The sequence below is a fragment of the Echinops telfairi genome, unplaced genomic scaffold (assembly GCF_000313985.2).
Source record: "Echinops telfairi isolate 266 unplaced genomic scaffold, ASM31398v2 ScPeMD7_2;HRSCAF=8, whole genome shotgun sequence".
Taxonomy (NCBI): Eukaryota; Metazoa; Chordata; class Mammalia; order Afrosoricida; family Tenrecidae; genus Echinops; species Echinops telfairi.
In genome coordinates this window covers 7,173,190-7,188,108 of record NW_022103898.1, presented here as the reverse complement: position 1 = coordinate 7,188,108, position 14,919 = coordinate 7,173,190, and the positions used below count along the sequence as shown (strand labels likewise).

The window sequence follows — 14,919 nt, the reverse complement described above, 5'->3', positions numbered from 1 at the left end:
CCTGGTCTGACCATCAGAAATCAAGAGACCTGAGAACTAGAAAGGCAAGACTCACCGAGCCATTTATCCCTCCTCCCTTCAATTAACCCCACATGTGTTTATCGGCCAGGTTGGCACAATAAACTTTAACTATCTCACACGTTCCTGGAATGAAATTGACAACAGGAACTTGCAAGGTGAGCTAGGAAGGGGCGGGGCTGTGAGTTTCAGTTCAGGAGGGTGGAGTGACTCAGAGGAGGCTGTGGCTGGGGAGAATAGCCCGCGTCTCCACACTGTGCTGGACAGAAGCTGGAGCTTCTTTAGTCCAGAGGCCACCTCCTTCCGCTACACTTGGCGCCCTTTCCTCCCTCCTGACGCTCCGAGGGCTCCTGGGAGTGAAATTGCCTGCTGGCTCTGGGAGATCGGCTTCTCGTAACATTTGAAGTCGTGCAGGTTTGAATTCTTGTTCCATCGCTCTTTGTAATGAAGCTTCCACCCAGCAGTGCTTCTCATAGGACTGGACACACACACACACACACACACACTTTATGTCCTCGGAGGAGCTGCTTGCTTCCCTCCACCAGATGAGAGGGGCGGGGACCTGATCCCAGGAAGAAGTCATCTGGGTGGGAGTGGGTGATTGGGGTGTCTTCTGAGGCTCGCACCCCCCCGGGGACATTCTAAGGCACATTGAGGGCCTGCTCTTCTCCCCGGGCAGCTGTGGGGGTGGGGTGCACAGGGAGGAGAGTGAAGAGGTCAGACAGCCTGCACTTGACATAGTGGCCACCCAGACACCAGTCAGCAGCTGTTCTGACCCTGGACTTCAGGGTCCAGGCTGTAAAAACTGGTCAGATGCTGCTAACGGTGGAGGGTTACTTTGGGAACAAACGGGCAGAGGTGTGGCTGTGTGCCTTCGGACCACCAGGAAGCCATTTCTAAAGAGACTAAGAACAGGTGCAGCTCGTCCTGGTTCGGCATCTAGCGTATCTGGAAGTATTCCTGTTTTCGGCTGTCTCCGTTTTCACGGCCACCCCGCCCTGTGTTGGGGTGCTAACCTTGAGGTCAGCAGTTGTAAACCACCATCTGCTCCGAGGGAGAAAGATGAGGCTTTCTACTCCCGTAGAGTTAACAGTCTTGGAAACCCACACAGGCAGTTCCACCCTGTCTTACAGGGTCTCTGTGAGTCGTCATGGACTGGGGGTCGGGCCGTTTGGGCTTGAATTTGGAGCGTTCCCTGGGGCGAGTGTGGTAAGTGTGATGTACCAGGTACTCCTGGTCTCGGGCGCCCAGCCTGTTTGAGCCCAGCAGGGAGAAATTGCAGGCGATCAGTCCCATAAAGCTTTCGGCCCAGGGCCTCGGAACCCAGCTCCCACTGGGCGGCAACACGCTTGGCCTCAGGCCCCAGGGTGGTGCCAGCGGTTCTCAGCTCTCAGGTAGACAAGAGGTTTGAGCTCAAAGTTGCATGTCCTAAGGCTGATGTGGAAGAAGGGCCTGGCAGTCTACTCCTGGGAGGCGCAGAGCCACGGGACTCCCGTGGCACTCGGGAGCCTGGTCTGATAGCCGTGCGAAGCCTGTGGAAGTGGGGAGGGGGTCCCCTGCACTGCCCCCAGGAGCAGGTGGCAGCTCCACCCCCAGGGCCTTGGCGCCGGAGCCTCCCAGCCTTTCAGCAGTGGGAGGAGGAGTCCCGACAGGTGCGAGGTGGCACATGCCAGGCCACAGGCGCCGTGCACCCCACCCCCGCCTGCCCCGCCCCAGCTCCTGTGAGCTGCCTTTTCACTCGGACCAGGTGTCTCCCTCCCGACAAACCACCTGAGACAGAGATTCTGGGCACTTTCTGTTTCCTCCCGGGTCCCGGGTGGAGAACAAGGCTGCCCTTGTGTGGTCTTGCCTCACGGTCTGACCAGCCATGTCACCTGCACACCCATCTCGGTCTCGCTGAGATTCGGAGGTGTTGTTACAAGCAGCCTGCTGGCCCCTGGGCTGCAGGAGCAGCAGGAACTGACCGCTGCGGGCATCGCCACCCTTGTTCCCAGCCTTCTCCCTTCTCGAACCCTCCAGGAGCACATGCTGAGCCTCGGGGTGCTCCTGGCAAGGGTGCCTGTGAGTGTGCCGCACGGGCCCCAGTTGGGACTTCCCATCTCCACCCTGCCAGGGGGCTGGCGCGCAGCCTTGGAACCCTTGCTCAGCCCATCACAGATTCCGGTCAGCCCCAAATCAAAAGCCAACTCTGCCACTGAGTTGATTCTGGCCCATGGCGACTCTACGGCACAGGGTAGAATGGTCGCTGCCCCCGTTTCTGAGACGGCAAGGCTTTACAGGAGGAGAAAGCCCCCTCTCGCTGCACAGCGGCTGGTGGTTTTGAACTGCTGACCTTGAGGTTAGCAGCCTGACATGCACTCACTCCCCCACCGGGTTTCCTTTCCCTCTGCCCCCGTGCTCCCTGTAAATAAGCGGTGCCACTCCCCACCCCATCCCGGCATGCAGACGCCTGGGCCCACGTACACAGTTCTGAGCCCTCTGCAGACTGACCCAAATGCTCTGGGAACTTGGGCTTCTGCACCTGAAAGCCTACAACCTTCGTCCTGTGATGATAAGAGAACAACACGCGGAAGCACAGAGGTCACAGTGGCTCCTGCCTGCCCCTGCACGCTGGCAGGCTCCGTGCAGGGCACCCGAGAGGGGTCTCCATTCAGCCCTCCTGACAACCCAGCCAAGCGCCTCCCGAGACCATGAACCCGTTTTACAGACGAGTGACCCCAAGTGTCCTGAGTTCATAAGGAGTTACCCAGGGGGGCTCACTGAGTGTCAGAGCTGGAATTTGAACTCAGGCCCTCTGGCTCGGAGCCCCACTCTTACAGCCTGTACCTGGGTGGGGATGGGGGCAGTGTCAGGTAGGTGATAGTGAGTTCTGGGTCGAGCAGTTCCCTCGGCCACGCTGAGGGAAGGGTTGAGACTCACAGCTGTAGGGCCGAGGCCCTTGGCTTAGCAGGCGTCCTCAAACTACAGCCTGTGGGCCACATGCGGCCTGCCGAGGACATTTATCTGGCCCGTGGGGTGTTTTTGCCCCGATTGTTTTTTAACTTCAAAATAAGGTATGTGCAGTGTGCATAGGAATTTATTTATATATTTTTTAAAACTATAGTCCGGCCCTCCAATGGGTCTGAGGGCCAGTGAACTGGCCCCCTGTTTAAAAAGTTTGAGGACCCCTGCAGTGGAGGGATGGTGTGGACAGAGGTTGGCGCTCTCTCGGCGCTTGCCATCCTTAGTAGGTGAGTTCTTCTCCTCCCCGGTGCCCTCGGTGTCTGAGGGCGGCTGCTGCAGGCCCGGCCTCATTGGTGTACCGCAGGCAGCAAAGGAGCCGAGCCGTGTCTACACTTTCCTTCAATGTCACTTCCTGAGACCTCATTGACCAGCACGGGGGTCACATGGCCGCCCGAGCTGCAAGGGAGACTGGGAAGTGAGGAGCAGGATCTGAGAAGCCCTGGTGGCATCATGGGTTACGTGTTGAGCTGCTAATCTCAAGGTCAGCAGTTCAAAGCCACCATGGGGCTGCTCCGTGGAGAAAGAGGCTTTCTACTCCTAGAGGGAGTGACAGTCTTGGAAACCCACTGGGGCCGTTCTATCCATCCTGTAGGGTTGCTGTGAGTCAGGACTTGATGGCAGCGAGCGAGGGGGCAGGATCCGGGGCCACCTCAAAGGGAAGGAGAAGTGTGTTCAAGGAACGAGGTGTGGGGGAGGGACACTAACCACCAGGTCAGGGTTCAAACCCACCGGCTGCCCCACAGGGGGCTCCTCCCTCTGGCTCCTGGCTCTCGGGGGTCAGAGGTCTAGGCCTTAGTCCATCTGTGCCCTGGTTGGACCTCACCTAAGAGGAGAGCCAAGCGCTTCACCTGGCAGACGCAGGGACGGAGGACAGAGGAACAGCGGCCTGGACAGCGTGCCTAGGGGGCTGATCCCAGAGGGGGCTAGTGCCCTGTGAGCACACTGCTTTGGGGGTTCAGGCACGCCCTGTTTTCCTCCACACAGAGATGTCTCGACCCGGACCTGTCCCCAGGAACCACCTGCTTGCCGCCTACTTGTCGGGGCAGGTCCCTGGACAGCTGCCCAGCGAGGAGGTCTCTGGCATGACCCACCCTGGCTACTTCGAATCCACCGGCATGCTGGCCCCTCCCGTCAGGTAGGCCCGCCAGTCCCACCGCGACCCCCCACCCCCTTCCTGAGCAGGATCTTAGCAGCAGACCACGGCCCCTCCTCTTGGCCCGGAGCCTCCATGGCCAGCTCCCCTCCTGAGGTGGGAGTTTTGAGAGGAAGTCCCCGGGTGTGGTTGTCAGGGCAGGAGGCCTGGGGCTGTGACTCATGCCAGTGTCCAGCGGGAGCCCTCCGAGTTCCTCACAGTCCGTCACAGTGGCACTGGCCACTAAAATGGGCACATTCCTGGGCCCGGGAGCTGGGCAGGGCTGTGCCTTCCAGGGTGGAGGGACCAGCTTGGGAAGAGCGGACAAGAAACCCAGGAGAGGACTTGGGCTGGCCGTGTTGGACGCAGTGCCCGGTCGGCCTGACAGAGCGAGGGGGCAGCCCTGGGTCCTGGCAGGCTGTGCCAGCGACTCTAGTGCGTCTCGGCGCACATGGCTCACACATTGTTGTCCTTCCCTGGGCACGTGGGGAAACTGAGGCCCCGAGAGCCGTGTCCACACCGGCACTGAGCAGTCAGATCATACCCTGGTAGCCCTTGCACCAGAATATGCCGCCTTAAATTAGAACGAATCACCAGCCAAACCTAGAGCAGCCTTCCAGGTGCGGCCGCCTCCACCTGCGTTAGGCCGCAGGCTTCTCAGGTCAGGAGGGCTTGGCCCGTGGTGTGGAAACACCTGGGGATTTAAAGGGAGGGGGTCCAGCCACATCTGCTGCCTCCTCTGCCTGTGGCCTTGGCAAACCGAGTGTGTGTGGGGGGCGGGGGCAGGTCAGCCCAGATGGGGGCATGGCCCTGCCCCAGTCACCTGGATAGAAGCCAGGCCCGAGGCCCACACCCAGGGGACTTCCAGTGGAGTCATGGGTGTGGAATGTGGATAAAACCCCCTGGAGAGGGCTAACCCCACCCCCTCCTTCAGGAGGGCACCAGTGGGGTGGAGTGAAGGGGAGCAGGTGACAGTGCTGAGCCTGCCCCTGTGTCCAGAACACTGGCTCTGCAGCCCGTCCCGAGGCAGGACTGGGGTGGTCTCTGTGGGTGGGCAGGGTACGTATCAGGCTCTCCATTCACTCTAGGATGCCCTTGGAGAGTGGGGGGCTGGTAGCCCCTGCTGTCTCAGAGGGGGATTGAGCAGGGAGAGTGAGGTTTGGGGTCCAGGAAGCAGGTCCCAGGCCCCTTCATCTGACAGTCAGAGAGCCTCAGGCACCGCAGTTTGAGGGCTCTTTGTGGGGTGTGCTGGCCCCCAGGGAGGGCGGCCTGTTGCCTATCCAGTAGCCGTGCCCCTTTCCACCACTAGAAGGTGCAAGGACGCCTCCCTATCCTGCCCTAGTTGGTGTGTGTGTGTGTGTGTATGCATGCATGTTGGGGTGTGTGTGTGTGTCTGCATGTTGACAGTGCAGAGCGACTCAGTGGTGGGCAGGGAGTCCAGATAGATGAGGGAAGGTCTGTCCCACGCCCACCTAACACCTGCCAGTCCGGCCCCCTGGGGGCTCTGTGCCACCTTTCCCCCCCGCGGTAGCTGCCTGCTGTCAGACTGGGCAGGTGGGTGTACGTGTGGTCAGTGACACCACTGACGGCAGCGTGGCCTCTCCACAGCAACCCCAGCCCCGTGGCCCTGCAGCTGGCTCTCATCGCAGACGAGATGGACATATGGCTCAGGACCCCCCGCTTTGTCCAGCTGACCTGCGTGGCCCTCAGCACTGTGCACAGGTAACAGCAGGAGGAGGCCCTTTAGACAGGTTCCCACATACCAGGCAGCCTGCCCGCCCCTGGCCCCTTGGCTGCATCCCCCCAGACTTCCCGCTCCTGGGGTGAGTCCACTCTGCCCTTTCTCTGCAGCCTGGGAAATAGATACCAAGCCCCACTCTTCCTCCTTCCCACCCTGAGCCGAGATGGAACCTTTCCAAAAACACCTTGACTTAGAGGGACAGAAAGTGCAGGGCTCACCTCGGGGCAGTTTGGTGGCCATTGGGAAGGCAGGCTTTGTCAGATGGAGACGGGCTTTGTACCTGAGAACCCCAGGATGGGCTCCATGGTTCCCTGAGGGTGGGGAGACTGGAGAACGGGGACCTGGTGGCTTGCTGAGGGCCAAGCCCTGGGATCCCTCGGAGGACCAGCTGGACGGTCTGACAGTGGCTCCAGTCAGACTAAGGGTGCTAAGGGTGCTGCAGGGCCGCAGGGCTGCGTCCCTTTGGCTGTTGTACCTGGCCTGCTGAGGCAGCACCAATAACAGCAGTGTCGTCTCCAACAGCTGCCCAGGAAGGCAGGTAGGCAGTAGGCCAGCCTGGCTTCGTGACCAAGGTCAAAACCAGCCCTGGAGAGGGTGTTTTCTAACTGGGGGGGGAGTTCACCATCACCAGCTGATGGGAGGGGTTAAACCCCAGGTGGTGGGCTGGCAGACAGACAGGTGGAGTAGGGGCACTGGAGGAATGGGTTGATGAGCAGGAAATGGCCTATGGAGAGAGGAGCTGGTGGGTGGGCACCCCAGGGAGTGGGGAGCAGGAGCTGGGCCTGGTCTCCTGTAACCCACCCCGGTTTTGTTTCTCCAGCTTGGGCTTCAGCTACCTCCAGACAGGTGTGAGAGGGGTGCTCTGGTGTTTCCACCATTGCCTCAGCAAGCTCAGGGTAAAAACTCTGCTCCGGAGACGCCCAGGGCTCGGGCGCTGGGTAAGTTGCTCCCCAGACTCTGGACCCGCTTGTGGCCGCTGCCCTTTCTTTCCCATAGTCCTCCAGGGCTCCCTATTGCCTCATCACCCCCTTGGCCCCACTGGCCTCTGGGTTTGGGGCTTCTGGGGTCTGGGCTGCAGGAGGCAGTGAGCGGGGACAAACAGAACCACGGCTCTCAGAGCCCATCCTGCCTTTGCCTGGCAAACAGGACCTTCCGTCCCAATTAATCTCCCCCTGCTGCCCCCAAGGACTACCACCTACTGTTTCCCCTTGTACTGGGGGCGTGGGTGTGCTCTTCTCACCTGGTCCCACCTTTGCCCCTCGGCCTCAGGGTCCCAACTCCCTTCCCCTGGTCACTGTTCCTCTGGGCTACTTCCTCAGGGAGCGAGTGAGGGACCCCCGGGACTGAACCCCTTTGGGGACTCCTGGAAGCGCTGGGCTGTGGTCCTCACTGACCCCCTCTTGCAGGTGGTGCCCCACCAGGTGTGTGAACAGGTGCTCCCGTTGACGCTGCTGGTGCTCCTCGGCATGGTGCTCCACCTCCTCCTGCCCAAGTGACGCCACCGGGGAGCGAGGGTGGGGCTGGCCCCCGCCCCAGACTGCCACCCTGGTGGTGGCGGCCGGCCTTGGTGCCAAGTTGTGCTTTGTGATTTTTTAACTTGTTGCTTTAGAATGATCCCTTTTTTATATCTACCCCCCACGCCGGGCAGTGCTGGGCCGCTGTCGAGACGTCCTTCTGTGGAGTTGTTTTGGGGAGGTTGTGTTTTAGAGAAATGAATTCCTAGTGCCCCTGTGGCCGTTACTGGTTAGCGGCCAGCATCCAGGCCTGGCTGGGCCTTGCCCTCCTCCGGCCTCAGCCCTCTGAAGTGGCCCTCCCTCCAGGGTGGACAGCAGGGGTAGTGCTGGCCACACCCTGTGTCCGGGCTCCCGGAGAATCTGCTGGACAGATGTGGTGGGCTGGGGAGAGTGGAATAAACTTGTTTGTAGCCAGTCTCGGGTCCTCTCTGGGGGGTGCAGTGTCCGCGTTGGCCCGGTCATGCAGCCTTCGGCTGGACCTCAGCGCCCATCGTGTCGTTTGTCCAGCGTGGGGCAGAAGCCCGGTGGTGGTGATGGTGCGAGGCCTGCGCTGGGCTGCTAATCCCAAGGTCAGCAGTTCAAAACCTCCAGCTGCTCCACAGGAGATAGATGGGGCTTTCTACTCCCATAACGTTCGTCTCAGAAACCCACAGGGGCAGTTCTATGTCCTGTGGGGTCCAGTGAGTAGGACCTGACTCGACGGCAGTGAATTTGGAGGAGCAGACTCAGAGAGGCCTACGTCACACAGGTACACAGGAAGGGAAAGTCCCTGTCCCTGGCTCAGGCGTCAGGCTGGAGGCGTCTCCTGATCACACAGCTGCAGGGACTGAAGAAGTCAACATTGGCGGGTCAGGGTCAGACGGCAGGCAGGCTTCCGGGCCCAGGTTCTTAGTGGTTTGGCAGCGAAACAGTCACAATCCCCCATGATCGGAGATCTGCTATAGAGTCAAGTGAAAGGAGGTTTTCTGGGTGTGGCTTGCTTCCAATGGATGTGGATGCTGCAGACAAGCTTGCTTGCTTTTTTGCCGGGAGGGCACAGGAGTGCCCAGTTTCTCTACTCTAGGGAGGCGCCACCCTGCCCTGGGGGTTGCCTGGCTATCAGAGGGGCTCTGCTGTGTTGCGGGTTCTGGAGCCTGGAGGAAACCCAGCCCCCGCCTCAGGAAACTCATGTTCTAGTCGGGGACACAGAAACGTGTACGTGAGCGAGCTACGTGTGCCATGAGGCCAGTGCTGGACACACCCAGGGCTGTGGGTATGAGATGATCCTGGAAAGGGAAAGTCCTCTCTGGCCACGGGGACAGCAAGGACAAAGGTCCTGGGATCTTGCCCGGAGAGCCCTAGACCACAGCAGGGTTCTCAACAAAAGTGGAAGTGGACCGAGCTTCAGAGCTCCAGGGCCACCTCTAGGGCTGGGGGGTGTCTGAGGGCTCAATAACGGGCAGGACGAGGGAGATGGGAGGAGACGGCCTCTCCCCACTGCATGGGGAGGAGGTGCCCGGCCAGGTCTCAGTCAGCTCGAGGAACTTGGGCCTTGGTCAGCCCTGGTGGCCTCGATTTTCCTCAGAGCCAAGGCAACTGTCACCTGGGCCAGCAGTCTGAGGTTTTATTCCAGAAGGTTCCTTCTACAGTCCCCGAAACACCAGATCCTCCAATCCCAACCCACCGGGACCTAGGCCACCACTGTCCTTGCAGCCTGCATCGAGCAGATGGGGACAAGGATGTAGGGGGGGACCCCAAGGGAAATAGAGGCTCAGGCCTGGGGAGGGACGCAACCACAGTGTCCCAAGCACCAGGTCCTCCGACCTAAAGGGGACCCACAGCCCCCATCATGCAGGCAGTGGTGTTGGCGACCCTGAGGATACGGGTGGCTGCCCCAGAGCATCCTCCACAGGTGGCCCTTCCCGCACAGAGTCCACAGGAGCTGGGGCAGGAAGGGGCCCAGCGGAGGAGAGCAGACCTCCACACCTGTGGTTCCTGCTCCCTGCGCTTCAGTAAGATGACCGCTTCCCGGACTCCTCCTTGGGGGACACACGCTCTGCTCCTTCCTGCAGCCTGGAGCAGTAGGCGGCCCACACAGGAACCATCCCAGGCCCCAACGGGAGTACCCCACTCGGCAGTACCCCGATTCCCCCAACTTGGGGGGTTTCTTCCCTGGAGTTGCCGTGGCCCTAACACCATCCCGCCCCGCCCACCTCCCTGCAGCCTGTGGAGAAGGGCCCTCTGTGGCCAGTGGGGCGGCGTCTCCAATGAGCTCAATAGCCCTCTGCGTGTCCGTCAACACCTCGCTCTTGCCCGTCGGTGCCCACAGGGTCCCTGTATACACCTACTGAAAACGGCTTTCTCTGCACAGTGCCAGCCGGGTAAGGGTTTCCTAAAACAGCCACTGAGACGAGATGCCACCAGGCAACTTAGACAGACTCGTTTAATGGAGCGGGAGGGCAGCATCACCCACGCTGCTGCCTGGCACGCTCCTGACCGGGGTGCTCTCTGTGGCCAGAGCAGCCCTGGGGGGACGAGGTGCCGACACAGCGCTAGCGTGAGCCCAGCCGCCCTTCTGACGCTGCCGAGACCAGCTGGGAGCCTGGGCTCTCTCAGTCTGCTCCTGGGTGGTGGCAGGCCGCTAAGCAGGGTGACAGAAGAAGAGGCTGGCTGGCCCATGACAGCGACCCTGACCCTGAGAACCACCTGCCGTGGGCAATTTCCAGAGCAAGAGCTGGAGCAGGACAAGCTGGCCGAGGCCCGGAGACCCACCGGAGTCTCACCATCAGGGACGGGCCTGTCACAGAACGCTCCTGCCCCACGCTTGATGTGGCGGCTTCGGCCCCTTGATGCCGGTGCTCCTGTCCCTACGCATCTGGGGCCTCGTCGGTGTCCACGTCCACGTCCACGTCCACGTGGCTGTAGGACTTCCAGGCCTGCAGGTTACAGCTCCTGAGAATGGTGCCCAGCTGCCTCCCTGGGCCCACCTCGAAGGTCCTAGGGAACTGGATGCCCTTCTTTCGCTCGTAGATGGCGTGCATGGTCTGCTCCCACTTCACGGGGGAGACCAGCTGCTCAGCCAGCAGCTTGGCGATGTGCTTGGGGTTCCGGTACCGGGTGCCGAGGACGTTGGAGTAGACGGACACCAGGGGCTCCCTCAGGCTGATGGTGCTCAGCAGCTCGGCCAGGGGGGCCACAGCTGGCTCCATGAGGCGGGTGTGGAAGGCCCCACTCACGGGCAGCAGCCTGGCGCGCCGGAAGCGGTAGCGAGAGGCGTGCTTCTGGAGGAAGTGCAGTGCCTGGCGGGAGAGGGGAAAGGGTTAGGTGTGTGTGTAAAACAACACCCACAGACACATCTCCTGGGCCCGGGGCAAGAGGCAGCCCCCTGGCCACTGCACCTTTCCTATACACTTGGGGGCGGGTGTGTGTGTGTGTGTGTCCCCTCCCTGCAGGGAGCCAGGCGAGGCTGTCAGCACCATCTTTCCGCCTCCTTGTGCCCCTGTGACTCGGGCCCCAGTGAAGTCCTCTCACCATCTGTCCAGCCTCCTCCTCCTGCTACTTACACACCCCCAGACAGCAGGCCGGGACCCTCCCTGCCGACGAGCCTGCAGCCTCCACAAGGGACTTCATGTGGTCTTTACTCGACCATGGCAGCTGGTCGCCATGGGACCCCAGGGCTGCTGGACAAGGGTACACCTGCTTGGCCATGAGGGCCGTTACCCCGTAGAGGCCTCATTAGGGACCTGTAGCCCACACGTCCCAGGTGTAGGGTGGGGTGGGGGGGATGAGCATAGGAGGGGCCCCGAGCTGCTTCTTCCACCCTCCCTCTCATCTTCGGAATGGGCACACGGCCAGCCCATCTGACCTGAGTCTGTGCCTGCTGGGAAGATCCAGGCACAGCATTGAGCACACTGGGCTCTGGCTCGGCCTGGTGGCGCCATGGGTTGAGCACTGGACTGCTAACAGGAAGGGCAGCAGATGAAGTTGCTGTCACTGCTCGGCTTGCAATGCCCAACAAGCCTGCTTTCCCAGAATCCCTCGGCCGTGGTCACCCTCGCCTGGGTGTGGGTCCCCAAGCCTCCACTTAAGCCCTTCTCAGAATGGGTCTGAACCCAGCTGACAGAGCCGGACACTCGGAACTGGTTCCACATCTGCACAGCTGTTTAGGCAGCGGCTCTTTCTGCAGGGGACACAACCCCGGGGCCTGCCATGGGGTGGTCCCATCAGGGTCTGCTAAAAGATGTCCGGTGTACGCCTCAAATCTCTCCCCGCTGCAAGCTGACTTCCAGCCAGAAACACCCCTCACCCTCTCCTGCCTGCCCAGGTGCCACCTGTGTGCCCACCAGGAGACTGCCACCAGCCTTCCAGGGCCTCCCCAGCCACACTGTGGCAAGGCAAAGGGGTGAGCTACATGGGGTGTGTGTGTGTGTGTGAAATAAGGCCCGGCAAGATCTGGGGATGGGCCCGAGACGGCAGTGGATGAGCGTGCAGCAGTGACGTTTCACTGCACTGTGGCCTGTGAGGGTGCTGAGAAAACGTGGGGCACGGGGTGAAGGCCCAGGCAGGTGCAGTGCGCAGGAACCCGCACCAGCCGACTCACTCTTCATTGCCTGCCGCCATGGGCTCCCTCTGGTCCACGGAACCCAGCGCTCTGCGGAGCACAATGGGCAGTGGGCCACCCTCCCCCCTCCCCCCACTCGAGGCCAGGGTGCACAGGCAGCAGAGTTCGGTGGAAGGGATGCCCCGGCCCCTCTGCCAGGGCTCCATAGGCTGGCTGTGCCTCAGAGCAGAGTGTTCTGGGCTACGTGGCCCCGTCACTGCCCTTGGCCCACCAGCCATGTCCTCTTGGTCAGCCCGCCCCCATCCTGTGCGCTGCCCAGCCGTGCCCTGAGAACAGTGGGGGTGCTGCCCTGCGGGGCCTTGTGGACACAGCCACCTCCTTTCCAGGCCATCAGGGGAGATGAGAAGCTGGCTGGGACTGCTCTTCCCAAGCTCCCCCCTCACTGGTGGTTCTCAGTAATGGGGGGCAGGGGAGAAATACAAGGACCCCTGCTCACGGACCCCTGGAGGGATCAGACTTGGGTGCAAAGTCCCACCACCGTCTGGCACATGTCCCGTGCTGCCCCAGCTTCCTCCTGTAAAGCGTGAGGAAGACCTTCATCCACAAGGCAAGGGCTGGCTCTTAGGACAAACCAGGACACAAAAGGAAGACCCTGGCCCTGACCAGGCGGGCATGAAGCAGGTCCCAGGACAGAGAACCCTTGCCATCGCGGTCCTGCCCCTTTGTCCTCTTTGACAAACGTGTCCTTCAGGCCCTGACCTGTCCCTGTGCTCCCTGACCCCAGAGCTGGCCAGTTCACAGGCTGTCCTGATAGGGCAGCAACCACGGTTGGCTCAGCACAGGACGGTTGGCTCAGCACCAGGAAACGGTGCTGCTGGAGAAGCACTGGGGGAGGGACAGAGTGAAGAAAATGAATGTGAGAACTCGGGGGCCAAACGCGCCCTAAGCCACAGGCAGGCAGCATGACTGGAGGGCCCCCAGAAAGACACCTGAGCCACAGGTGGGTGGGACCAAGGGACTGCTTGCCCCTCCGCCCCCAAAAGGAGCTTGCCCTCCTCCCCACTGGCAGCAGCCGTACCACAGGGGTCCTAGGGAAGGCCTGGTCCCGTCAGTGCAGTCCCTTCCCGGTGTGAGCCGGGCGAGGAGCTAGGCTCGGGTCCCGGGAAGGTGTGTGGACTTGGGACAGCCCCCCAGCACCCCCTGTAGGGCTATTCCTCCCACTCTCTAGTTGATGGGTCACCCCGGCTGGCAGGCCAGCTCCGCAGCCTGGGGTCGTGGTAGTCCTGCCATCAACACCCACCTCCAGGTGTCCGGAGACCACCCTGCAGTGGGGAAAGAGGTAGCTGGCTACTTCACACACGGGGCTCTCTATGCCCAAGGACTCGCAGTGCTGCCGGGCTTCCAAACAAGCGGTGTTGAACCTGGACTCCGGCTGGCCCAGGACGGACAGCATCCCACTGGGAACGGCGTCCGAGGCCGCCTGCATGGCCTCTGCCCGGATCTTCACTGCATACAAGCCTAGCGGGAGAGAAGGGAGGGGGTCAGGGCACCGGCTGGGGTGTGTGGCTCGGCCCTGAGAGATAGGTGGCACTGCTGTTGGGGGACACTGACCTTGGGGTGACTGCCAACCTGCCTCTCTCACACCTGCAGGAATACAGGCCCCCCACACCCCCGCCACTGCTGTCACACAAGCAGGCACACACACAACCTCTCTTTCAAATACACATACAATCTCATACACAGGAACACAAACTTGCACACAATTTCTCTTTCAAATGCAGGCACACACAACCAGTTGCTGACAATCACAATGTCACTCACATATGTTCATGTGCAATCCTTCCCTCACATTACACGCTCACACACAATGTCTCATAAACAATGTCTCATACACATTTCTCTTTCTTTTTTTTATATCATTTTATTGGGGCTCATACAACTCTTATCACAATCCACACACATACATCAATTGTGTAAAGCACACATAGATTTGTTGCCCTCATTATTCTCAAAACTCACTTTCCGCTTGGGTTCCTGGAATCAGCTCACATTTCTCTTTCAACTACACGCAAACACACTTGCACACAATCTCAACAACACACACTTACACACTCTGTGGCATGTGGCACAAAGGCATTTAGTTTGAGACGTAACCCCACCACTGAAAACCCAGGCGCTGCCCGTGCCACCCTGCAAACTAATTCATGAGGTTCCTGCTGTCAACGCTCAAGGCCAGCTTGGTGTTTGGAGTGATTCTCGACTGGGGGTGACTTTGTCTCTCCCGGGGGACAGGAATAGACATCACGCCCCACAGAGAAGAGGTGGACCCTGTGGAGGCTCTATCTCCCTTGCTCAGCTCCACAGTCCACACTCTGGAAGCAGCGGTCAGTACATCACATGGCAGGTTGCAGTGAGCAAGCCCCCTGCAAAGACCTCTTCAAAGAGTCTAGCGTAGGTGGACCTGCCCCAAACCACGGTATTTCTCATCACCTCAAACGCACTGCACAGGCACATGCGCCAGTCTATGGAGAAAGGCATCCTGTTAGGGGAAGTGGAGGGGCAGGACAAAGGGGGACCCCTCAACCCGATGGACTGACACAGAGGCTGCCATCGTGGGCTTGGGCATAGGAACAGTCATGAGGGCAGCGCAGGACCGGGCAGTGTTTTCTTCTGTCGCGCACGGGCTCGCTGTGAGCGGGAACCAGCTTGACGGTCCTTCACAACAGCTTAAGCACGTGCCACTGGACAGTGGGTGAGAAAGACGGGCGGGGGAGGTCACTGCATCTGACTGCAGTGCAGGTGAAGCATGGACACCGACAGCCCCACGGCGGACAGACAACGGTCTGTCTTTCTTGCAAGAAGTCCAACCGGAATGGTTCTGAGGAGGTAGGTGGACAAGACGTCACCTCGTGTACTTTGGACAAGCTATTGGGAGAGACCGGTCCCTGGAAGGGGCACCGTGCTACATGGA

General features: G+C 60.6%; 2 protein-coding genes across 2 annotated transcripts in view; one reads left to right on the top strand and one right to left on the bottom strand.

Moving 5' to 3' along the window:
* Nucleotides 1-295: 295 nt before the first annotated feature.
* On the top strand, nucleotides 296-7,809 carry BIK (BCL2 interacting killer). The gene is made up of 5 exons (XM_045293429.1): nucleotides 296-432; nucleotides 4,006-4,156; nucleotides 5,762-5,875; nucleotides 6,715-6,832; nucleotides 7,301-7,809. The coding sequence occupies exons 2-5, from the start codon at nucleotides 4,008-4,010 to the stop codon at nucleotides 7,388-7,390; spliced, it is 471 nt and encodes a 156-aa protein (XP_045149364.1). The 5' UTR covers nucleotides 296-432; nucleotides 4,006-4,007; the 3' UTR covers nucleotides 7,391-7,809.
* Nucleotides 7,810-9,812: 2,003 nt separating this feature from the next.
* Nucleotides 9,813-14,919, bottom strand: part of MCAT (malonyl-CoA-acyl carrier protein transacylase) — a 10,920-nt gene continuing 5,813 nt past the window's right edge. The window contains exons 4-5 of the mRNA XM_045290819.1: nucleotides 13,249-13,466; nucleotides 9,813-10,686 (exon numbers count right to left, since the gene is read on the bottom strand). Coding sequence (XP_045146754.1) covers nucleotides 10,255-10,686; nucleotides 13,249-13,466 — 650 coding nt within the window. The 3' untranslated portion in view covers nucleotides 9,813-10,254. The remainder of the gene's footprint in view (nucleotides 10,687-13,248; nucleotides 13,467-14,919) is intronic.

What these genes read in the sequence shown, in the direction of transcription:
- BIK (XM_045293429.1), top strand. Translation starts at nt 4,008, where the DNA reads ATGTCTCGACCCGGACCTGTCCCCAGGAACCACCTGCTTGCCGCCTAC. An exon ending in ATGCTGGCCCCTCCCGTCAG is followed by an intron (nt 4,157 to 5,761) that starts GTAGGCCCGCCA and finishes GCCTCTCCACAG; the next exon opens with CAACCCCAGCCCCGTGGCCC. An exon ending in GCCCAGGGCTCGGGCGCTGG is followed by an intron (nt 6,833 to 7,300) that starts GTAAGTTGCTCC and finishes CCCCTCTTGCAG; the next exon opens with GTGGTGCCCCACCAGGTGTG.